Source organism: Centroberyx gerrardi, chromosome 8 (assembly GCF_048128805.1).
Source record: "Centroberyx gerrardi isolate f3 chromosome 8, fCenGer3.hap1.cur.20231027, whole genome shotgun sequence".
Lineage (NCBI taxonomy): Eukaryota > Metazoa > Chordata > Actinopteri > Beryciformes > Berycidae > Centroberyx > Centroberyx gerrardi.
The window spans coordinates 32729121-32754604 of record NC_136004.1 but is presented as its reverse complement, the minus strand read 5'-3'; the positions used below and the strand labels follow the sequence as shown (position 1 = coordinate 32754604).

Here is a 25484-nt window from a genome sequence, read left to right as displayed (position 1 = left end):
TTCTTCTGTCTGCTGATTGGCAACAAACTTTGATGCTGTTACATGAATATTTCGGAAATGATATGCCTTTTTGCGGGAAGCCCCTCCCACTGCCACGCCCACCTCTGGCCAATCAGTGTGAAAAGTGAATCAGTTCTTCCTTTCCCCGTGACTAACCTTTACACAAAGTTTCATTACTTTTAGAGATTTCCTGCTAACAGGCAAACGGACAAAGACGGAATGGTGCAAAAACATAACCGCCGTCCAACTGTGTTGGCGGAGGTACTGACATTTTATTTTCTTTGCACATTTTATATTTTATTTAGCTGTTCAATAATGTGTTTTGAAAATACATTCATCATTTAAAGGCAGTAATATATCCCTACCATTTGAATTCCCTAAGATTGAATAGGTGTGTGTGTGTGTGTGTGTGTGTGTGTGTGTGTATTAGTTGCAAACTTTCTAGTTCTACCCATCTGATACTCCAAGCAGGTTAAAACAAATGCTAAAAAGTACTTTTTTACCCAGGTCTGATATGCAGGCTACCATACCAGCAACTACCCTTTCCCTGTATACAGTTCAATATCAGTTTTATTAATTATTCTTCATACCTTGTTTTTTCCACTTATGTCTGATTTTCAAGTAAACTGTTGAACTAGTCTTTCTCTTTTGGTTCTTTCTTTTCTGGGTTTCATTTCCTTTTGCTTTCTTAGTTTTTGCACCACTTCACACACTCTCAAACTCTGACACATAAACCTGAAAATGAAACTGGGCACTTCTGCTGTCTGTCAGGATGACTCCGTTTTCATGAGAGCGCAGAGTTCAGGATTAAAGTTTGGGAAGAGAGTCTCATATTCTCCCAAACTCTCTCTAAAGTCACAGCAGAACAAACAGATGTCTTGTCTTCACTGGCCTGGTTTGGCCTTGCTGTGGTTTGTCTTTAACCAGGCCAAACCGGTCTAACTCTGGACAGTTAGTTGGTTATGCATGCCTTGTCTCTACTGACCACACTGCAAGAAATCTCCATCTTAACAAGTCATTTAGTCTATGATTGAGTTCTAAAATTGAATTTTCTTAAAATAAGTGAGTAGTCAAGATATCGGCACACCTTCAAAGTCTTCTTGGCAGGTGCAAAAGGATAAGAACAGGACTAAATTAAACAAACAATCATTTTGTTTCATTTTTCAATTAAAATAAGTGAAAAAAAAATCTGCCAATGGCGTTAGGGATAATTTCACTTATTTCCAATGCAAATCAACTTGTTTCAAGAAGTGTCATCTTCTTGATAGTAGTGCAGTGATCTGCCTTATTCTGACTTGTTTCAACAGACTGACACTCATTTCTGGAATATTCTGAAAGAAGTGAAGCTGCATTGGAAACAAGTGGAGTTATCTCAACTCACTGGCAGAATTTTACTCTTCATTTTAACAAAAATAAGATTTGAAGGCTGAATATGAGACTAAATGACTTGTTAAGATGGAAGTTTTTTGCAGTGCAGCGTCTCCACTGTCCTTCGTACCGGGCCAAACATGGGGCGGCGTTTATAAAACTGGACCTGGATGTAATCTTTAACATGCAAACACGTTTTTCAGGTTTTGCTAAGACCTGATTGATTAAAATATGAGTGAGCGGCGTATATGTCTAACACACGTGTAATAAATCACAAATGAACTTCTAAACACTAGTGAATGTGTTTTACAATTAGTTGGCCTTGTGAACAAAGCTCAACAGGCATTGTCCTATAAATGAGTTTCCTCACTGTAGCAGATTATTTATAGGATATCTCAACTAATGTCAAACACTTTAGGTCTGATAATGAATCTTCATTCCTCACGTCTCAGTTTAGTTTCTACACTCTACAGTAACTGGCTTCTTAATATGTAGTTGTAAAGACTTAAAATTCAGTCATAAGCCAATACATTTTCTGTTAAGATTAAACTCATTTGAAAGAATGATATCAACATTAATTTAAAGTAACTTCAAAGTAACAAAAGAATTGCATAGTAGGGTTTCAGTACACTGAATAGTATTAATATTTTCTTCATACATATGTGATTGGGTTAAATAAAAAAGAAAGAAAAAGAAATGGCAATTTTGTCTTGTCAATATATAATAACAAACCACCTCACATCTGTAACATTATATTTATTGACAAGTAGTTGTACAGTTTTTTATTATATTTTATTAATTAATTATTTATTGTGTGAATGAGTTTCCTTACCGCACATATGAATAACTGCCATCAGTCATCATTTTCCTGGTGGATTTTCCTTCAGCAAGCACTTCACTCCAGCTAGTCTAAAGCCTGTTAGCATTCTTCATTGAACCCAATGAGTACAACCAGCAAAAAGCTAGCTCACTAGCTTACCGCTAGCAGTAGCCATTAGCTCACTAGTTCCAGCTAGCATCACCCACTGAAGTTAATTGAAGAGCCAATAAAGACAAATCACCCCCACAATGTGCCAAATGCCTGATGAAGGAAAATAACTACAAGTCAAACTGTCAACGTATTCATTCAGTGTTTTTATTCAAACTATAATCAGTTAATTCAGTGTGACAGTGATGTTTCCTCTATATTCATTCATCAGTGGTTGGCAACTACATCAAGAAAATGGCCACAGCTGTGAAATGTGAAATATTAGAAAGAAAGTAGAATACATATTTCCCCAATTTCCACCAAACACAAAAAGTATAAACCTGTCATTTAGTCTCTCTTCACACCTGCATTGACATGCGTTTTGCACCCGGATTGTGTCCAGACACCTTTTAGCTGGACTGCATTTTTTTTTGGTCTTTTTTTGTTTTGATATAGAGAAGTGGGTGGGTGGGTGGGAGGGCAGAATTGGGAGATTTCAATCTATTTTATTTGATGTCTTCTTTTTTTGTTTCTGTATAACAACTGATATATTCAGGTTTCATTTGAACTTGCTAAATACGGACAAATTTATACAAATATTTTGAAAACCCGAATAAAAATATTACTGAAAAAAAAACATGTCTCATGCATCCACATTGGGATTGGATTTCTCTTTCCCTCCCCAGATTGTGTCCTGAGTGTCCTGACTCCATGTTTAGCAGTATGTTACTGTCTGATCGGCCCGCTGCTGATTGTTTTGCTTGTGGTTCCTGGTTGGATCCCTGCAGAAAACCTTATTTCCGTTAATGTGTAGCTCCTACATGTGGATTGAAGACGCATTGCATTTACACTACTCTGGTACTAATGTGGTCAGATGGGTCTCTGACCTCCGGAGGTGGTTTGGATGATCGGATCTTCAATGCATGTTGAATGCATTTACACCGGGATTTTTAGCTATCCGATCACAATCCGATCACCCAGGACGCAGGTTAATGACAGGTGTAAAGGGGCCTTTGTTTTTGCCATTGTTACATATTGAAGTTTTACTACTAGACTGTAAATTAAACTAAATCCCAACCTCTGGACCTTCAACCCCCACCACCAACCACAGAAATTTGTTGCTGTTGCACCATGGGAGTTCATTTAAATGTGATAAGGTACTCTGGGTAAGCCTGTATGTCACTGAAGATGACAAACATGGTTGGATTGGCAGTGTTATCGGTGACGCTGTCGTACAGGTCTGCAGGTCCAGAGCCTTTGGAGGGGGGGGTGACCATGCCAGCTCTCCCCTGGATGAAGTCTCCAACCAGGACTCTGGCCAGGTACATGCGCTTGTGCCCCAGGGCGTCGGGCTTGGCGTAGCCCCGCGCAGAGTAGGCGGGGTCCACAGCAAAGTAAGATCCATTGCCAAACATTGCAGCTAGAGAAATAAAAACGAGTCAAGTTAGCATAGCATTATTAAAATAGAATCCATTAGCAACTAGAAAATACAGTGGTAGATAGTCCTGAATAGTTCCCCCTCATTAAGATGTTACACCACAAAGCTAGCCTGACATTCAGACTGAACGTCCATCTGGTTCCACTCCATTATTCAGCAGAGATTTCCTCCTCGTTAGCTGTTTTCTGTGTGGAACCAATCACTAGTGACCGACGTATCTGAACCAATCACTAGTGACTGACATATCTGAAAAGATATCACCTCTGTGTTAGTCAGTCAGTCTGGTTAGGCAGAGAGGGGGTGAGTGGGGAGTCCTTATTTTCTGTTGACCATACGTTTTTATGCTTTGTTTCTACACAACCGGCATTGTTTCATGTATGCATACTAGGGCTGCACGATATTAGAAAAAACTGACATTGCAATATTTTTTTTTTCTGCGATATATATTGCGATATGAAAAAATACAGGAATTTTCACCAAATGACTTGAATAGCTCTATCAAGCCTTGCCCCTTTAAGAAGGTGGCCTTGTGGGTAACCTGCGCGGGTGACGTAGCAGGAAGTGAGTGTGTTTTTGTTTTTAGCCGCAGCCAGAGTGAGTTGCAGGATGCAACTGAGTGAGTAAAGTTACCATAGTTAGCGGGAAAAGAGCTTAGAGCGTCACCGAGAGGCCGTGCTTTATGTTCACTGCTGTACCGAAATAAAGTGCCAGTTCTCCACTGCAGAGTCGGTCCGGACTCTTAGTAAAAAGCTTGTTACCAGCTACGAGCCAGGCTAAGCTAAAATAGGCTAGCACAACACCAGAGGCTTCCCAACTACGGTTCGGAGCCGTGAAAGCTGGAAAGGTAACATACGCTACTCTTATAACAAATCCTTAACGTTAAATCGGAGTAAATGATGTTATATCAGACAGAGTTCTCTTGTAGATTAGTCATGGAAAATGAGAACTGTGCGAGTTTTCCTTTTGTATCAAGCAGCAAAAAACATTGTAGCATGACGTGTTTGAGTTAATTTGCCTTACTTGACATTGCACGTCCTGCGATGTGACTATTGCGCATGCGCACATCGCGATGACGATGCTGAATCGATATATCGTGCAGCCCTAATGCATACCGCATTGTTTGATGCTACGGACTGCTTAAAATTAACATTCAAAACTCAGCCGCGGAGTCAACGTGTTTGATTGGAGCCAACGAGTCGGACAGATAGCCTCCCCTACTTAGCCTCTCTGCGACTTAAAGTCTTTTTACGACAGCCGCTACATCTAGGGTTCAACCAACATGGATGTTTACCACGGTCGCCACCATTTCTGGGAACTATGAAACTTTATCATATATAAAATATATATATAAAAATCAGTTTGTACAAATAAACTGTTCTTTTTTTGAGCAGTACAACAGTTATTTTTTGAGTAGTACATAATTTACAAAACATATTGTACAATTGCATTATTAGTAAAATTCTAATTTTTTATGTCTAGTTGAAAGAGGTTTTATTTCCTTTTCTTGAGTTGATGACTTATTGGCTGGAAACCATGCTTAATCGTAGATTGAATGGAGCTGAGGTTGACATGGTCATAGTAGCACGGAAGAGTATTAGAGCCGTTGTAAATTTGTGAAAAAAACAAAAAAAACTCCAAAATTTGCTGAAATTTTCAGATTTTTTTCTTGCAAATTTCTGCGTTTTTTTTTTCTCATAAATTTCTGAGTTCAATCTCAGATTTTTTTTGTTTTGTTGTTTTGTGTTTGGTTCCCATTATATTGTGTCCAATTAATCATGATTTCTTTGTGAATAACCACCACACAGGACAGTCTTTATTTATTGAACATATATAATTAATGTGATTATTAGGTCACAGGATTTTGGTGTCTGCAAAAGTAAGTGACAGCACTTCCACCGTTTTTGTAGAATGACCCAAGATCGTTTTCTCAGCTACAGTGGTAAGCAAAACATTATGATGTCACAGTGAAGTTGACCTTTGAACTTTTGGATATAAAATGTCATCACTTCATAAATTTATCCTATTAGACATTTGTGTGAAATTTTATCATAATTAGCGTATGAATTCTTGAGTTGTGGCCAAAAACCGTCTTTTGTGAGGTCACCGTGACCTTGACCTTTGACCTTTGACCACCAAATTCTAATCAGTTCATCCTTGAGTCCAAGTGGACGTTTGTGCCAGATGTAATGAAATTCCCTCAAGGTGTTCCTGAGATATCGCGTTCACGAGAATGGGACGGACGTACGTACGTACGTACGGACAACCCGAAAACATAATGCCTCCGGCCAGGCATAGAAACACGATGAATATTGATCAAGTTTGTGCGTCCTGTTCCCTCCTGCGTAATGACATTGAATCAGGGCCACAGAGCTCCATTCTACGCAGGCATATTTATAGACAACGGCTGGGTCCTTCAGGTCATGTGACACATCCCTGGATTCCTCTCGGTCAGTCGAATCGAATGGTATAGACCTTTTTTGTGTTTGTAAACAGCGATGACGTATTTTGTGGGCGGAGCCGAACTGGTGGCAGAAAGTGACAGTTGGCGGTATCAGGTGTCAATTTACAACATAGGAATATGGATCATCTGGACGCCTTCTCCAATTATTTGAATGGTTTGCCAGCAGAAGACAGATTGTCTTACACTAATAAGCTAACCCTTAGCAATGGGGTGAGGTTTCCTGACCCGTACTCACTGTCGGGCCAATGGGTCAAGGATCCAACTAAATGGCCAAAGTTACAGTGGCCGGACATCTTCGTATACCTTGTGGAAAAACCCAGCGTCTATACGAAAGAAAAACTCAAGGCATACAAATCTCTTGACGCATACAATTTTGTACTTTGCGGTCATGTCCAGGACCTTGAATACCGAGATTTGTCGAATGACTTTTGTGTGTTACGGACCGACGTACTGCCTAGCCAGCGGCAAGGACATAAAACGCAGCTATACAAGACGTGGGCTATTATAAACAAGTCAAACAACTATATACTGACGGCGAACTGCACTTGCATGGCTGGGTTAGTATTAACTCTTTTTCATTGTTTAATGTATGTTAGAACAATGTAAATCACTAGAACTACTGCTGCTACTACTATCTAGGTGTATGTAAAAATGTTATTTCTAGTTATAGGCCTAAATATTATTTCATGCTGTAGCTGTAGGGCTAATACAGTATGCCTTCTATGAATTGCATATGTGAATATTATCTAGATCTGTTGTTTACATCAAATTCATGCTCTAATGTAGGCTAATCATCGCAGGTTAGGGTCGAAATTCTGTCCGTTTAATGGCTTGCAACCATAAACGTCTGCGTTTAGCTTCAAAGGGCGTCTTCGACAAGGGTATTCTATAAAAATGAAGGTCATCTTTTTTTGCATTCCTATTCTGACATGCAACGGCACAACAAGACATTTTTTTCCCTTATTCCGGGGATCTCGCCCGTTTCCCTCTACTTGTTTCCTCTGTTTTTCTGCCACCACGATGCGCGCACAACTGCAGTGACGTAACCGTGACGTCCACTCCACATTGGTCTATAGGACTCATTGGTGTCAGTACTTTGATACAGCCAGCAGATGGCAACAAAGACCGCAAGTTCTGTCTGTTTTGGTTTGAAGGCTTTTTTTGAAGCCCAGCATGATCGCCGACCGTCCCGGTGGAAGGGAATTAACGGTAGAAACGTGATTAACTAAAATCTGTTGTTTTGGCGAAAATAACATAAGCCTTGGTGAAATATTATGGCAAGAACATAGATTTTTGTCAGTGTGACTGTAAAATGTGAAGTTTGACCCTCTGACCCTTTGTTTCATATTCAGTTATCTATTACTATGGCCATGAAACGTTGTGCAATACATGTTATGTTTACTGTACTGTGATGTGGGTTCTGTACTGCATATTGTACTGATTGTATGTGTACTGATGTTTTTATGTTTTTATGTTGGAACCTTGCTTAATGTATTGAAAACAAATTCCACCAGCCTGGCTGCGTGGTCATTAAATAATCTAATCTAATCTAATCTATAAAAATAATTAAACTTTTCACAGTGACTTTTTGTAAGAAGGGCCAACAGAAATAGCATTTTAAGACAGCGTGATGGTTTTAATGTGAATAGAACAATGATGAGCTGCTCCCTTCATTTTACAGGCTCAGGAAACCACAAACCAAATTAAACAGACTGAAGATCTCATTCATTCCAGGTGTTGTAAACCTGCTCAACAGAGATGGACTATCAACCCCAAGCTCCCTACTTTTTTGGTCATTGTCTGCACTTTACACTGTTCATTTGATGTGTAAATGAACTAAAAGTCTAAAGTGAATCTGAAGTGTTTTATGCCTTACTGCACCCAAGTCTCCCAATTTTGGATCAAATTAAGTTGAAGGCTTTGCTGACCATGTAGATTAACGTTCATCCCAAACTAGGAAATGTAAATGACTCAATGTTTTGTGAGCATGCAAGGCTTTGGTTACCGTGTGTTCCTGCGTAGCTGCGGTTGAAGCCCTGAGAGTTAATGAGATCGATTGAGTTGGAGCCGGTTCCATGGAAGAGCTGCCTCTCGTTGTTTTGGTGCTTGTTCTTCTCCTCCAGTTGTTTCTTCATGAGCTGGTAGCTCTGCCACAGTGTCTTGTTTTGGACTCGTTCAATCTGCCAACACAGTCAGCAGGCTTACATTTTGATGGAGATAAGAAATAGATGCAGCCTTTGTTATTTGCTCCAACAGTGCAGATTGAAGCCATTTTTTGATCACTCCTGACTAAGTTCCACCAATCATAAGAAATGTAACACTTGTGTCAAGCCTGCCATTCAAAAGTAATAAATAAATCACAGCTGGCTTAGTCCAAGATGGTTAATTATGGGCTACTGCCAATTTGAATTAATTAATTTTTTATGTGAACATAGAGTATTTATTTTGATTGTATGAAAGTATACACCTGACTTTCAGGGTTAAAATTAGACTAATGATTCTGAGGGTGTGAAGGTATTATGATTTTGCACGTTAGACTTAGGACTTTGATTAAGAGGGTATGAAGATACATTCATGGTTTTGTGTGAACATACACTGATGATGTTTCTCATAATTCCGTGAAGTTCCTGTTGCACATCGCTGTATTCCTTGGATCCCTGAGGCAAAGAAAACCGCTTCAATTGGACGCCTTTCATATCCTCCCAATGTGCAGGCAGAGCGGCATCATCTGCAAACAGTTCACTCTTGATTTGTGAATATGAAACAGCCACTCAACTAGGGCTCTTGGTGATGTCATCAAGTTACAAATCCTGGAGCCACACCAATGACAGTGGACAGGTGACAGACTTTAGCTGTGTTTCATTAGTCATTTAACAAGCGCTCCTTCACTTCCCCTCGGCACTTGGTAATACGTAGCACCGTACGTCACGTGAGTAGCCACTTGCAGAGCAGGGGGGCGGGGTCCGAGGGGGAGCAGAATATTTGAAATGGAATGCACTTGCCCTTAAGCAGGCCTAATAATTAAAAATAAATAATAACAATTACACAGAACAATGAATAATAAAATATTGCAGATGAGTTAATAATAATGAACATAAATATGTATGTCTAAATCCTCTAAATATTGTTTGTTTACTTGCATTTATATTTATCACCTGTTCGTGCACCGGAATTGACGGACAATCACAATGCATCCTGGGTAAGATGCGCTTGTGAAGTCTACATCGTTGTTGACTCGCTCCCTCGGCCCTTGAAGGGTCGATCTCAGAAAGTTCACTTGAGTTATCAGAGTGATGGAACGGCACTTAAGATGAAGGAGGGGATTCCCCCGAGGGGAAGTCAACGAGGGCCGGTTGAAACGACTAATGAAACGAACCGTTTGTGAGCAGTACTGAGGGTAATTTCTAAGTGTAAGTGCTAGGCTTCATAATGTTATCTTCCTCCTCTTTTACCTCTTCTCTTTTTCACTGGGCTTCAGTCAAACATTACTTAAAAAACTGTGGTTCTTGTTTAACTCAACCAATGCGATTATTTGTGGCTCTGCCACAAAAGGACAATGCTCTAGCCACTTAAAGGGATAGTTAGAGGTGTGACCAAGTCAACTTTGCTCGAGTCCCAAGTCAGTCTCAAGTCTTGAGGCACACGTCTCAAGTAAAGTCTCAAGTCTAAATGTAGAACAGCAAGTCAAGTCAGAACAAATCAAGAGTCCAGTATCAATTTAATATCTTAAAGAAAACTAAATATCTAGGACTTTTCAATGCAATATGGTTTTAATAGGATAAAAACTTGGTAAGAGTATCATGAGTTTGATTTCTATAATCAGTTTCAACTTCAATAAATTCAATCATTCCATACAAATCCAGAAAACAATTTAAATTCAGTTGTCTGCTGGAACAAATCTCATCACTTTCAATCTAAGTCATTTACACAAACACAAGATCTCAAGTCAAGACTTTAGAAACCTTTTCAAGTCATCAAAGTACAAGTCAGAGTCAAGTCCCAAGTCACCAGAACCCAAGTCAAGTCAAGTCTCAAGTCTTCTCTTCATGCAGCAAGTCAAGTCTCAAGTAATTAAAACTGTGACTCGAGTCTGACTGAAGTCCAAGTCATGTGACTCGAGTCTCCACCTCTGGGGATAGTCCATAAGCTCATTTGATCTTTTCATGAACTGGGATTACTTTCAGTATAAACAGGCAACCTTTCCCCTAGGCTGCTATTGTAAGTAAGAACATATTTTTAATAAGGATTAAATAAGGATGAAATAAATAAAACACGTTCATTCACCTTTCAGGTCTTTTCGAAGTAGTTCCACCTCTTTATCCCCTCGTGCTGTGACTGCTTTTCTGAGCATTACGTTGGCAGTGTAATCTTTGTTATTGATCTTGATTTTCACGCTGTGTCGTTTCTCCAGAGCTTCCTCGAGGCTGCAGTTGGTGAACACGTCGAAGGGCACTGGCACGTTGCTGCGCTGGTCCAGATACTGCCATTCCACCAGTCCACTCACCAGTATGGCCTTCTGCTTCAAGTTCTCTGTCCTCTCCACCTTCCGGATGATGTCCCTGATGGTCAGCAAAACCAAATTTAAAGGAATACCTTGACATTTGATACTTTAGACTATTTGTGTTCACCAGGCACATATCACAATGAAAGACAATGTTTCTGTCCTGGCAGCGGCAAAACTACCATATATGCAGGTAATGCAGCTGCATTGGGGCCCGCACGCACAGGCCCCTCTTTATCTCGCCACTATTGTATCATAAGATCTCGAGCACTGAGTCTACAGTATACATGCAGCCACTAAACTTTAATGCTAAGCGGTAAGTATTTACAGTACTCTATGAGCCAAGTCATCTGCTCCTCATACTTGATGTCATTCATTCACCAAATAAATAACAACACAATAGCATAAAACAGTTTTACATATAGTTTATTGACTCCTCTATGTTACATTTCTAAATTAAGTTTAAATAAGGATTAATGGGCGATTTGATGTTAAAAAATGTGCAAAATTTTCCCCCGCCCCGTGGAATTCTGGGTTATGGTGATTATGGACACATGCGTACTACTGCGTTAGAAGAGTTAGAAGTTAGAAGAGTTAAGACAGCAAGTAAGTGAGATGGAGTACAAACACAAAAGCGGGTTTCAGAAGTGAAAACTGAAAGAAGCAGCTGAGAAAGAAAAAGCAAAGCTTCCAAAAATAGCCAGTTTCTTTCAAAAGAAAGACGAGATAGCAAGCAGCACTAGTTGTTCCACTGAGCAAGAGCTGACGACACCTGCTAGCACCAGCGTGCCATCAAACACTACTGGAGATGGTGAGAACGAGGTGCAAGAGGACGTGCCGGAGCTGGAGCCTGCCGCCATCGCCACAACTGCCGCCATCGCATCTCTGCATGATTATCCCACGGACAGGGGACATTTTCCTGAGAAGTTAGATGCAAATGTTAAACGGTATATTGTGTCTAAGGGGCCATGCAAACCCCTGGGCCCTTTCCCACGGGATCCAACACAGGGCAACTGCTGCTTTTCTACTGCCTACTACACCAGCAAAACCAAATCTGGTTTGGAGATACCACGGACATGGCTCTGCTACTCGCCCAAGCTAGATGTAGCCTATTGTGAGACCTGTTGGCTTTTTGCAGAGCGCTCAGTGCTAGATGGGAAGTCTACGTAGAAAACAAACAACTGACGTAATTTATCCGCGAAAATCCAGCAGCATGAGACGTCTTCTGTACATACCACTGCATGTGTGGTATATGACCAGTGGCGTTTGCACGGAACTATCGACAAGGATATGGAGAAGGACATTCTTCAGGAAGCGAACTTTTGGAGGCAGGTACTGGACCGTCTGATTAATGTCACACTTACTTTAGCTACGAACAACATGCCATTCAGAGGACACCGAGAAATATTAGGCCAAATGAACACTGGTAATTTCCTCTCTATCATTGAGCTGATGGCAAAATACGAACCGGTCCTAAAAGATCTAATTAGTCGCCCGGCTTGCTCATTGAAATACCTACGCCCATCAGTACAAAATGAGCTCATCAACATCCTTGCAAAACGTGTCCAAAAAGAAATTCTGGATGAAATACAAGCAGCCCCATTTTTTTCTGTTATTATGGACACTACCCAGGATATAGCTAAAGTAGATCAAATGAGTCAGATCTTCAGGTATGTCACCATAGAGAGAGACGCTCGCGGTGTAGCCAGTGACGTGAAAATCAAGGAGTCATTCGCTGGATTCCGTGAGGTGTCGGATTTGTCTGCCAGTGAACTTGCCAAGGATATAATTGCATCTATAGAGGACAACGGATTAGATCTATGAAAGTGCAGAGGGCAAGGGTACGATGGTGCCGCTAACATGAGCGGCATATACACAGGAGGACGAGCAAGAATTGCTGCCAAGGAGCCGACGGCTGTATATGTACACTGCCTCTCACAACCTAAACCTCATCCTTAATGATTCTGTGAAGATACAAGAGGTAAGGAAGTTTTATGACACAGTCGAGCGCATATATGTGTTCTTTGGGCACAGCATAAAGAGATGGGCAATGCTCTCAAATAGGCCTACAACCCAGTCCGACTCCAACATCAATCCCAATGTCACTTTAAAAAGACTATGCCCTACGCGATGGTCATCGCGTTATGAAGCAGATTGAGATATTGCTACACTGACGCGCTGAAGGCTTTGACAAACATCTCACTAACAAGCAAACAGAAAGACGAGGTGGACGAGGCTATTTCATTGAAACGTGCAATCGGAAAATTCAGCTTCATCTGCCTTGTTGTCCTCCAAAACAAGATTTTGGAGCGCACAGACATCGTGTCCAAACTTCTCCAAGCTGAAGACGCAGACCTGGCCACAGCTGGACAGCACCATCGCAGACCTGCAAGCCTTCCGAGACCGGTTCAAGGATGCCAAACAGACCGCGCAGGCCCTCTCAGAGAAATGGGGGGTAGGCAAAACCTTCTAGGATATTCGGCGGAGGAAGGTGAAAGGGCATTTTGATGAACTTTGTCAAGATGAACGTTTAGCAGACGCAGAGTCCTATTTTCTCATGACTGTGTTCAATGCCTGTCTTGACATAGTGATCTCCCAGCTGACACAGAGATTCACAGGTTTGAGGACAACAGTGGACACATTCAAACTTCTACAGCCTGAAACACTGTGCACTGGAACAGATGATGAACTTTTTGAGCAAGCAAGCAAGTTATGTCATATTTACAAAGATGACATAACCTCGGCATTTCTGACGCAACTCCTGTCATTCCGTGAGAGAAAGTATCTCAAAAGTGAAAACAATCCAAGAACTAACCAAGATGTTGATCGTAGACAACAACTGCATCACTGCAAGCTTTGGGGAAGTCTGTACGGTTTTACTGCTTTTCTTAACAATTCCAGTGACTGTAGCATCTGCCAAACAATCCTTTTCCAAACTGAAGCTTATTAAATCTTACCTGAGGAGCTCAATGGGACAGACCCTTTTATCTGGACTTGCCACGCTATCAATCGAGAATGCTCGTACCTGCCTGCCTGGATCTAAAGGGTTTAATAGACGACTTTGCACAGCGAAAAGCCCGGAGAGTGCGCCTATGATGTAAGTAGAAATTATTTATTATTTATTTGACTAATAATCAACCTACACACTTGTGTTTTGTGTTTATAAGGCCTATGCGCGGACATGAATAATGTTGTCAATGTGCGGGTGCGCTGTCACCGATTATGTTTTCATCTGTTATGGTTCTCCGACACCAGATTTTGTCAAGTATAGCACAGTGGTCTGTTTTCCTAGTAAACATTTCATTCAGGCGTCAACTGTGCAGTGCATTTCGCTGTTGCTGGTCGTTTTAAAGCTGCGTGCTTTCACTTCTTTCATTCGCTACTGACATTACGTTATGTTACCGCAACATAACGTAATCTTATATATAACAAATCTTATACGAGAACCTGATCACAATAAATTCTGGTGAGGTCGTAACGGAACGATCCGTACCGAAGGGAGAGGGGAGGAGGAGAGGAGGAGGAAGGCAGGCTGCAGACTGAATAGCAAGCGGAACATTATGATGCATTGTGATGGGCAGGGCCCGCTTTGACCATCTTGCATTGGGGCCCGGCGCTGACTCGTTACGCTACTGTGTCCTGGCACTTCAATTAACTGAATGTTAGCTTTCTTATCATTCCTCATTCAAGCCTATAGATACTGTTAACTGCAAGTTAGTTACTAGTCTTATAATTCGGACTAGTTGACCTTCATCCACTGATGAAGCACCGGCTGGACAGAAACATAAGTGAAATGAACGAAAACGGTGTTGTTTTGCAAGTGCAGTGTGCTGGATCTTTTTCTCATTTGATGTTTATTTATATTCTGAACCTGATGAAGACCAGATCTGGTCAATACACAGTGGTCATGTTTTTAATGATGTAGCCCCTCTAATAAAGGCTTTTTAATTACTTCTGCACCAGCAGACAGAGTGCCTCTGTTTTTTTCCCTTCAGTTGGAGATTCATGTTTTTACACCTTTGGATAGTAATATTTTACCAGTGAGAAATCTCCAATAGGTCTTATTGCCTTCATATAGAGCAGATCCTAGCAGCGCTTCTCTCCTGTGATTTTTCTTCTTCATTTTTGCATAGTAAAATGTTTGGTTACTGTGTGCTAACCTGATAGCCGACTCGGCTGTGAACACGTCCCTGGTCAGGCCCTCCAGGTGGATGTGGGGCTCCTGGTCTCTCTGCCGTCTCTCCAGGCGGATGCTGACCGTCAGCTTCCTCTGCAGGGCCTTCAGCTCCTCCATGTCGGCCTGAGACAGCTCATCGATGAAGGGGTCGGTGATGGTACTCTCTATCTGTTCGGCCACTATCAGCTGCTTAATCCGCTGCTTAGTCTGACTCACAGCCTGCAGAGGGCGGGTGGGTTTGGGTTATAGACACTGAATGCGCACTCATCATAGGCACAATGAAATGATGATAAAACAGAAACTTTGACAAAACAAAATGAAAACATAACGTTTCATGTGATGGATTCTCTTGCTCTGTGGAAGTTGTTTTTCATACTGTACTAGAATAAATGGCAGCAAATGGCTTCTTCTGAAGGGAGGAAAAAACACTCTGATATCTGCAACTATGCTGACTGTGTGCAGACACCAGCAGGAATAATGGAAAGGAGAGGGGCAAACCTAGATAATTGGCACAAATTTAACAGTAGTATTATCCTTTAAAAAATATAAGCTAAATATAAGTAAATAAATGTGTCTTAACCTGGGTGTTGTCAGCACACAGCTGAAACATGACAGGCTCAAACTCCTCCCCTTCTAAAACCAAGTTGTCACCCCTGGGTCGCTCCTCACTGGTTCCCTTAAAGATGGAAGTGACTGAGTCTGTTGTAGGAGAAATGGAAAAAAAGAATCACAATATAGTTTGGTAGCATTATTGGTTTCAAGTAACTTCTGTGACTTCAAGGAAGGAAGTAAATGTCACTTTGCCCAGTCATGATGCTCAGTCTGAAAAACTAATATTTGAGTGCCAACACAAATAGGGAAGTGAACGTATCTGATGGAAGGGACATTAAATAAAAAAGAAACACAATGTAGTTTGTAAGCATTATTTGTCACTTTGGTTGTTGAATAACTTCTTTACATGGCCCAGTCACATGTTGCTCAGAGTCTGGAAATTATGATTTATAAGCTGATGAAACAAATTTGTGTGCGTTTTTTTTGTGCGTTTTTTTTTTGCGTGAGTTTTCAATCCACTGATCAGGTTGAAGTACGTTACATAAATTGACAATCTTGAGTGTTTTTATTAGAGTTTCTACTTCAGTAAGACATTTAATCTTGTAGTAAACGAAATGAGGAATGCTGAGAAAAAATACAATTAAATATAGCCGCAAGCGGCAATTGCAGGGTCCAAGCACAATTTGAAAAGACAGACAGATAGACAAAACATTACAGAAGGTAGAAAAACACACATAAAAACTGACGGCTTAACAACGGCTTTTGTGTTGGCCCGTGACTTCTGCCAAGTTAATCTTGTCATTGCAACCACATTGTTGAAGTTATTCAGAACAACCAAACTTTCTATTAGAACACATGCCCCTTGTTCTTGACGACTAATGACAAGCCTGGATTTGAACCCACAACCTTCCACACGAGAGGCGCTTTATCTAATGAGCCAAATGCTACAGGTTTACTGAGGAGAAAATCACTAAAGGGAGAAGTATTGTGATACTGCAGCCTATGATTGACAGACTGACAGTGCTAATCACTTTATAGAACATTGTAGTGCTCTCCATTAATGAATAAAACAACAGTAAGTCACATGGGCCAGAAAACTGCTGCTGCACTGCTCTCTATGGGCGAAACTTCTAGCCACACCCCAATCAGTGATGCCAATCAGGTATTTTGCCATTGACAGATGCTGTCAAACACCTGCTTTGAGTTGTCTGCACTGTGTGATTTAGTGTTGATTTACTTTACATGAAACTTCCAAATGGTCACAGTTCATCAGGGACTTGAACTCATGACCTTGTGGTCCAAAGCCCTGAGCTTAACCACTCTGCCAACTTCCACTTCTTAAGCGTTCACAGTGGGGAAACAAAACAAAGAGACAAGTGATAGGTCATAGGTGACAGTCCCATATTGAAAGCCTCAGAAAGAATATTACTGTATTAGTGCCCCACATTAATCAATTTACACATGGCTTTACAGACATCATCTTGAGAGTCCAGACATCATTTGTATTTAGTTTGATGAAGATTGATCAAACTATCTTGAACATATCACACTGTCAATTTATTAAACTATTTGCAGCTGCACATTTCCATCTACCGTACGCTCAGTTTTCAAGATATGATGATAAATTACATATATTTTTCAAGTAGGTGATAACCCGTATCTATAAAAAATTTACAACCAAAAAGCTTTGAAATACCTTTGAACCTGGTGAAGACACTCTTCTCCTCCACCTCCTCTCCCACTCTCCTCCTCATGCTGATGTGGAACTCCTTCACCATGGCCGTCTGGAAGATCAGGATCTTCACGCTGAGGACAAACCTCTGGTGCTTCTTCCTCACAAAGTCCACCACGGCGTCTACCATGGCGTCCGCCACCGCCGAGGGGCTGGCTCCTCCCTGGCCTGACAGACGGACGAGGACCGGCGGATAATGATGATGATGTGGGGATGGATATTAGGATTGGAATGGATAGAAAAGAGCACAACCTGTACAGCATCTCTACATTCACTTGACTGAAACTTGATTGTGAAACATGCATTCACTTCACATACACTCTGAATGCTCCGTTCAGTTAAGTGCTTTACATGTTTTGCTCACTGTGTCGGGGGGTTCACAGGGCTGAGGCTGGGTTGAATATGGGATTACTGTACATAGGCAGCAATTGCAATGTTAACTTGTTTACTCAATTCCTGAGAAAGACATGAGGAGATATGAGGGCTCATGAAACTCACCGGCCTGGTTAAGGACTGTAGTAGTGGCTAACACTCCACATTCCACCTCAGTTTTACCGCTTGCGCCATTTTGGCACCACTGCCCGCTTCCAACCATTTGCAATTTGCATTTCCACGACTCATAAAAGCACACTATACACTAAAGCACACTTCATATGCAACACTTCATTTACATATTGATATTCATTGCCTTTCACCCGGGCCACCGCAGACAGTAAAGCCACGGTTAAGTTTCTCCGCAGCGGTAACTTAATCCATGACCTCAAATTACCACGGTGCAGATTTTGCACTGGGCAACACTGTTATCTCTGAGTTTTATGAATATGGGCAATGACGTTTTGGGAGGAACAAAGTCTCTATGGGACAATGACTTGGGGACAAACCATAGAATTACAACTGATAGAGAGGGCTCCTCCTGGTGCCTCAAGGTAATCTCCACTGGTACATCTAAGATGGCTGCCAGGGAATGTTTGTCCACTGGAATGAACAGGTTTTTGCCACTAGAGGGCGACAGAAATCGCAACACATTTGTAAATAACACACAGCAAAGCCACTGCACTACGGAGGCCTACAAAGGACAAATGAAAGGCTAAATGCTAATAGCTGAGCTAACTGTACCTGCTGAGAAGTCTCACCAGTTACCAGTCTCACTTTGACAGATCTTTCTCCTGCTGAAGGTCACACGTTTAACAAGTTAACTAGTTTAACAAGTTTACTCACTCCCTTCATCGATTCCGCCATTACGAGAATTTTTTTCAGGAATGGGAGGGGATGAGAGCCGTTTTTAAACAGTGAGTGATGGCCGGGAGGAGCTTCGTTCAGGAGCGGAATTTGACAGCAAGCTTTAGAAAAGAGATGAAAACAGCAACACAGCTGCTGCTGTGTGGATATTGGTTTATATCATTATGTCTCAATGAAATCTCCACAGAGCACACATTAGTTTCAGGATTGGTGATAAGGTCTGATATTGCTTATTGCAGGTTTAAGTAGATACGATTGTATTAGTGTGAATATGATAATTTGATTTTTATTATCTTGAGAGATATCAGAGTGTAAGAGATATCGGAGCTACAAATACATCCCACATGTCCTAGTTGTAATTACCATATGGAGGCTGAATTGAATGTTTTCTCCCAGCGAGCAGCTCATATTTAATTTAACATGACGAACGCGACAATAGTTTTTAGTGGAGCAGTTTTAAGGTAGAACTCTTTCCTTCATTGCCAGAGAACATTTGACCTACATACCAAGTCTGACATGCCAACCAAATGACTTTCAATTATGCTGATTTGAATGGAAATGTATGTTCTATCCATTCTAATACTGTGAAATGAACATAGACAGAATCACTCCCAAGAAATCTGTTTGGTGGTAATAAATCCAAACAAAATGTCTGCACAGGGAACCAGTCAAATGGCCAAAATGACATAAGGAAAAAGTAAACAATGGGAAGTAGACAGAACACAGGAAATAAAAAATAGCAGGAGGAAGACAGAGAAAATGTTTGAGAGGACAGATTGCTATCAGAAACTAAAGCCATTTGGTCTCAATTCAATCCATTCAGGAGGAGGATTTTCTTCAAAATACAAATAGTAAAAACAAAAACAAATTTGGTTGTCATGTTCAACTTATTAAGAAATAATAGTAATCATAGCAACTATATTTGTGTAAGACTGTGTACGGACCTGTTCCGAGGGCCGGGAAGGAAACGGAGGAGAACTTGTTCTCTTCGCAGGTCTTCAGCACAGAGTAAACCACTTCCTTGATCTTGGCAGGATCATTCTGCCCTATGATATGGATGATGCATCTGCTGGGGAGCAATCCGGCTGACGTCAGGATCATCGGACACTGCTGGGAGCCGGAAGCATTAACTGCAGAGAGGGATAAAGCACAAACACCCAGGGGTGAATTCACAAAGAATGAACTGCGACCGCTGACTGCATCATGTTTTGGATTTAAATTATGTCCGATTCACTATAGAAACTGTAGAAGTCAAATAATCACAGACACAGCCACACATTTAGAGCTGATCACATTTAGCGACGAGATAAATAACGTCTTGGGACCAAGCCACAGAGGGCAATCGCTGACTTTCTCTTGTTCATTTTTATTTTCAACATTATCCCCTTTGTTACTTCAGGTTAGCTAACTAATGCTAATTAGATAGTTGGATAGCAGCCAGAATGATGTAATGCACCTTACACCCTTTGACTTGCTCTCTCTGCTACCAGCTGATCTTTGTTTGAGCCGGAGAAAAAAGCACCTATCTGATCACAGCCTTAGTCTTCAAATTCATTCAATAACCACCTTCTAACTAAACTACATTTATCTGCAAAAATCATGAAGAACATTCTGAGCTACAGTATATTTGAAAACAAACTTGTGAATACTGAATAAGGAGGTGGTCAAGAAGGCAAGAGCCAGCTCAGCCCCGGGACCGAGTGGAGTACCCTACAAGGTGTACAAGCACTGCCCAAGGCTACTTCACAGGCTCTGGAGGATCCTGAAGGTGATCTGGAGGCGGGGAGAGGTCGCTCACCAGTGGAGATGTGCAGAAGGGGTGTGGATTCCGAAGGAGGAGGAGTATAAGAACTTCGATCAGTTCAGGACCATCTCGTTGCTAAGTGTCGAAGGAAAGATATTCTTCAGCAATGTTGCCAAGCGGCTGACAGACTTCCTCCTGAAGAACTTATACATCGACACCTTGGACCAGAAAGGAGGCATCCCAAAGGTACCAGGGTGCCTGGAGCACACTGGTGTGGTCACCCAGCTGATCAGGGAAGCCCCTGAGGACAGGGGAAACCTGGTTGTGCTGTGGTTGTATCTCGCAAACGCTTACGGCTCCATGCCCCACAAACTGATCGAGGTGGCACTGAACCGGCACCACATCCCAGGCAAGTTCAGGGACCTCATCCGGGACTATTACGACAGCTTCAGGCTGAGGGTCTCCTCCGGGTCCACAACATCAGAGTGGCACAAGCTCGAGAAGGGGATCATTACTGGATGCACCATTTCAATGATCCTTTTCGCGCTGGCCATGACCATGCTGGTGAAGTCTGCTGAGGTGCAGTGCAGAGGCCCACTTACCAAGTCCAGCTTTCGAGCCGCCCATCAGGGCCTTCATAGATGACCTGACTGTGACAACAGCATCTGTCCCAGGGAGCAGGTGGATCCTGAAGGGCCTGGAGGAGCTGATCAAGTGGGCTCGCATGAGCTTCAAGCCAGCAAAATCCAGGTTGCTGGTGCTGAAGAGAGGGAAGACCATTGACAAGTTCCGCTTCGTTCTTTACAGCACTCCAATCCCAACCATCACGGAGAAACCAGTGACGAGCCTGGGCAAGGTGTTCGACTGCAGCCGAGAGACACAGCATCCATCCGAGCGACCAACCAGGAGCTGGAAGCCTGGTTAGCTGCAGTGGACAAATCAGGCCTACCAGGCAAGTTCAAGGCCTGGATTTACCAACATGGTAAATGTTGGTAAATCCGCGGATCCTCTGACCCCTTCTGGTCTATGAGGTCCCGATCTCTACAATCAAGGGCTTTGAGAAGAGGGTCAGTAGGTTCCTGTGCAAGTGGCTGGGACTGCCTCGAAGCCTGAGCAGCATCGCCCTGTGCAGTCAAAACAACATGCTGAAGCTCCCCATCAGCAGCCTGAGCGAGGAGTTCTAGGTGATCCATACAAGGGAGGTTCTGCAGTACCGGGAGTCTTGCGACCCAAAAGTCTCCCAGGCCGGCATCGAGGTCAGGACAGGAAGGAAGTGGAGGGCACTAGATGCAGTGGAGAACGCAGAGCCCCAGCTGCAGCACAGCCTGCTGGTGGGGATGGTGACCCGTGGAAGAGCTGGCCTTGGTAGCACTTCAACACCATGCTACGACAAGGCCCAGGGGAAGGATAGGAGGAAGCTGGCCCAGGCAGAGGTGCGTGCAGCAGTCGAGGAGGAGCGAGCCAGCAGGATGGTTGGGATGAGGCAGCAGGAAGCTTGGACAAGAAGGGAGCAGGCGGTGGGGTGAAAGGTCTCATGGAGCTCTGGAAGGCCGAGCCTCAGCGCATCAAGTTCTTAATCCAATTGGTTTATGACGTCCTACCGAGCCTGTCCAACCTATTCGGCAGGGGGAAGATCGACTCTCCAGCGTGCTCGCTGTGCCTGAAGAGGGAAACCCTCGAGCACATCCTCAGGTGCTGTCCGAGAGCCCAGGGTGAGGGGCGCTACCGCTGGTGCCATGACCAGGTGCTGAAGGTCATAGCAGACACAATCTGCAGCGGGATCAGCCACTATAAGCACCTCCGCCCAGTGAAGAAAACCATCCCTTTCGTCAGAGCTGGGGAGAAGTCAACACCTGCTGCCAGGTGCCTCTGGCCTGCTCACAACAGCACAAGACTGGGAGCTGAAAGTTGACCTGGGGAAGCAACTTAAGCAACGTTCCCAGACTTTGTCGTACACCCGATGACCCCAGGAACATCACTGATGATGTGTCCAGGTGCATCGCAAGATGTATGCTTAACTAATAATATGGGACTTTTAAATAAATTCTTCTAATAATTTAAAGTATAATTCCACAGCAAAAATATATGGTAAATATGAGGTGTTGCACAGAAACTGCTAGGACTGTGAGAAAGAGGCTGGACACTTCATAATGGTTAGAGGCCTAGCAAGGAGACAAATAACAGACTTTAATAAAGAGGTAATACCCCGGAGGGAGTCACATCACTGTTGTACCCATATTCACAGTAAAGAACTCCCTCATGGGTATGAAGCCTTTACCAACACTTGTGTACTGATTGAAAAGTTTTCATCAAAGTAGATGACATGTACATGAGAATAAAAAAGCAAGACAAAACAAAAAAGCTGCCTGGTTACTGTAAGAGTTGGCATGGCAACCAATAAAGCATGGCTCACGGTGCTTTATGGGAATTATCAGCAGGTACCGTAAAGGGAGCGAGTGAATATGAAAAAGAGCATGCAGGCTGAGCAAATCTTCTTTTAAAAATCAACTACATACTACATACCGATCTGTGAGCATTCCAGCTGTACTGTTAATCCAGCGGCGTCTAAAATGGCCTTGGATACACCTGGGAGAGAAATAAGGGCATTACAGGTTCATGCTGTGATAATGCTGCCTCTGTCAAAAAACAATTGGTATTTTGAAGTAAAAACTAACTGCCCCACCTTCACTATGAGTTAAATATGAACAATAAAATACAAACACTAAATTATTATTTACGTAGAAACGATATAGACAAATGTTGAGCTCTGACTTTCAGTGAAGTAAAAAGTCAAAGGCACCTTCTGCACAGAAGATGGACAAACATGTCACCAAAATAATTACACAAAAAGGCACAGTGACAAACTTAAAAGTGCAAGAAAAAAAAAACTTTGAATATATCTTAGCTATTATTTGGACAACACACATTAAATGCAAAACTTTATTTGCACTGCTTTCTACTGACCCCAAAAGTATATTTTGGTGGAAGAGGATGACGGAATAACAGGCAGACTGGAGTTTTAGTTCTACAAACTAATTCTCAGCGGCAGAGCCACAAATAATCTGATTGGTTGAGTTAAACCTCAGTGGGTGAAGCCAAAGAACAGCTTTCTGGCTACATAACATGACTGAAGCCCAGTGAAAAAGGCAGGAGGTAAGAGAGGAGGAAGCTAATATTATGAAGCCTAGCGCTCTGCTACTAACTGAAAAAATACAATCTAGCAAAGTTGTCTAGGTTAGCTAGTTAGCTAGCTGACCTTCCAAGATCAAACTAGCTATACTACCAGACCAGACCAGAGTCCCTTCTTTTTAGTCACCTTTACCAGTTACCTAATTTGAGCACCAAAAACGAGGTGAGGTTCTTTGGCTCCACCCACTGAGGTTTAACTCAACCAATGAGATTATTTCTGCCTCCAGAGCAGCTCTGTTTGCATAATTAAACTCCAATCTGTGAATAACAGGCAAAGTAGCCATAAAAATTGAAATTTTAAATGACATTGAAAGAAAGGCTGCTCGGTTCATTTACTGAATTTGCTAGAGGACCCTAATGATTTGTCTAAAGGGATCAGAAACACTAGGTGTTGGGGTTAGAAATAGAAGACAATAATACTAGGCATTACCTCAACCCTAAGTGCATATGTTAAACTGTTTTAGGCGCTAAATCAACAATTGTTGATTGGTGACGCCAAAAAAAACCAAAACAAAAGTGGGTGAACGTCATTGGATGATAGTGTCTTACTTTAGTCTGACTCTACATAATCAGATTGATTTGATACCCCCCTTCTCCACCACTGCTCTAACGCCGATTTCATTGCATTTTTCAAACCTGCGGGGTAGGGGGAGAGGAACTGAAACTGGGGGAAACGTCACTCTTTAAGTTATGTTCTACAAGATACGTGTGTTTGCTGTTAAGCATGGCAACATTAAGGTGTGTTCACACCAAACGCGAAGCGAATTTTTCACGCGGCGCGATTACATACAAAGTCAATGCAAAAACGCGTCAATGCGCCGGGCGACGCGTATGACGCGAATGATGTGAATGATGCGAAATTCGCCTCAGTCGTGTAGTCGCGTGAGTTGAAATTTTTCAACTTGAGCGGAAAATTTGCGTGACGCTGTGTCGCGAAAGCCTATCAGCGTTGAGATTCTCCCAATGTCACTGACGTCCTGACGTTGAATCACAAAATGGAGGATAAGCTAATAGTAGCCGTCTGTGGGCTCCCGGAGCTGTACGATACAAGTCTCCTGGCATACAGAGACCGTAACAAAAAGGAGAGGGCTTGGAGAAAAGTCAGCGAGGAAGTTGGACTACCTTGTAAGTTCTGAAAATATGTGTCTGTTACTTTATTCCAGCTATCGGTTGTACTTTACTATGAACCAAGTTAGCAACAAGCATTAGCCCCAGTTAGCACAACCGTTAGCACAGCTGGCTTTCCCGGCATAACGTTACTTGAATATTTGTGGGTTGTGTACTCGCGTTACTCGCACAAATGATCCCACAGTCAAACTCGCGCGAGTAACGCGAGGCGAAGATTTGCTTCGCGTTTGGTGTGAACGCACCGTTAAAGCTACACTAAGCGTTTTTTCTGATCACTAGAGAGTGATAGAAACCGCAACACATTTGTAAACACACAGCAAAGCTACTGGGCTACAGAAGCCCTTAAGGACAAACCGTGCATAAAGGCTAATAGCTAAAATAAACGTACCTATAGAGAAATATCGCCGGTCTCGCTTTGCCAGATTTTTCTCCTGCTGAAGGTCACATGTCCCACAATGTCAAGTTAAGAGGCAGGTAGCAAGTTTACTAGTTGAAACGTTTACTCACTCGCTTCATCGATTCGCCATCACTCGGGCCGACTTTGACAACAAGCTTTAAGAAAGAGGAGAAAACAACAACACAGCTGCTGCTGTGTGGCTGTCATCACGTCTCACGGAAATCTCCACGTACCACACGTTAGTTTCAGAATTGGTTACAGGGTCTGAAATCGCTTATTGCAGGTTTAAACTGTCTGACTCTGCATGGTGTTTGATATGACATTCTCTCCCATACAAATAGAGAAAGAGACTGTCATGTATCAGGACGAGGGAAAACCCAGAGTTATATGTTTATCAGCCACAGCACCGTGAGGAGGGACAGTCACCTGATTTGAGGTTAAAGTCCTTATTGGAGGAGTTGACGATGACATCGCTGGTCTCCTTGGTGATGTCACCAGATGACACCTCTAAGTTGAGATGACCCATCTGCATCTTGTACACACCAAGAGAGGGGGACGATACCTGGCCAAAGGACCCTGACACACACACAC

The 25484-nt window shown here is 42.4% G+C and overlaps 2 protein-coding genes across 3 annotated transcripts in view; one reads left to right on the top strand and one right to left on the bottom strand.

Annotated features, from left to right (window-relative positions):
* LOC139927247 (ras-related protein Rab-14-like) overlaps positions 1-25484 on the top strand; it is a 243161-nt gene that overhangs the window by 177195 nt on the left and 40482 nt on the right. The gene's annotated exons all lie outside the window — the stretch shown is intronic.
* The window catches only part of LOC139930099 (protein mono-ADP-ribosyltransferase PARP14-like), a 45222-nt gene continuing 21847 nt past the window's right edge, over positions 2110-25484 (bottom strand). The window contains exons 14-23 of the mRNA XM_071923188.2: positions 25320-25469; positions 22703-22765; positions 19380-19565; positions 17161-17364; positions 15493-15611; positions 14896-15131; positions 10519-10793; positions 8829-8962; positions 8240-8414; positions 2110-3755 (exon numbers count right to left, since the gene is read on the bottom strand). Coding sequence (XP_071779289.2) covers positions 3475-3755; positions 8240-8414; positions 8829-8962; positions 10519-10793; positions 14896-15131; positions 15493-15611; positions 17161-17364; positions 19380-19565; positions 22703-22765; positions 25320-25469 — 1823 coding nt within the window. The 3' untranslated portion in view covers positions 2110-3474. The remainder of the gene's footprint in view (positions 3756-8239; positions 8415-8828; positions 8963-10518; positions 10794-14895; positions 15132-15492; positions 15612-17160; positions 17365-19379; positions 19566-22702; positions 22766-25319; positions 25470-25484) is intronic.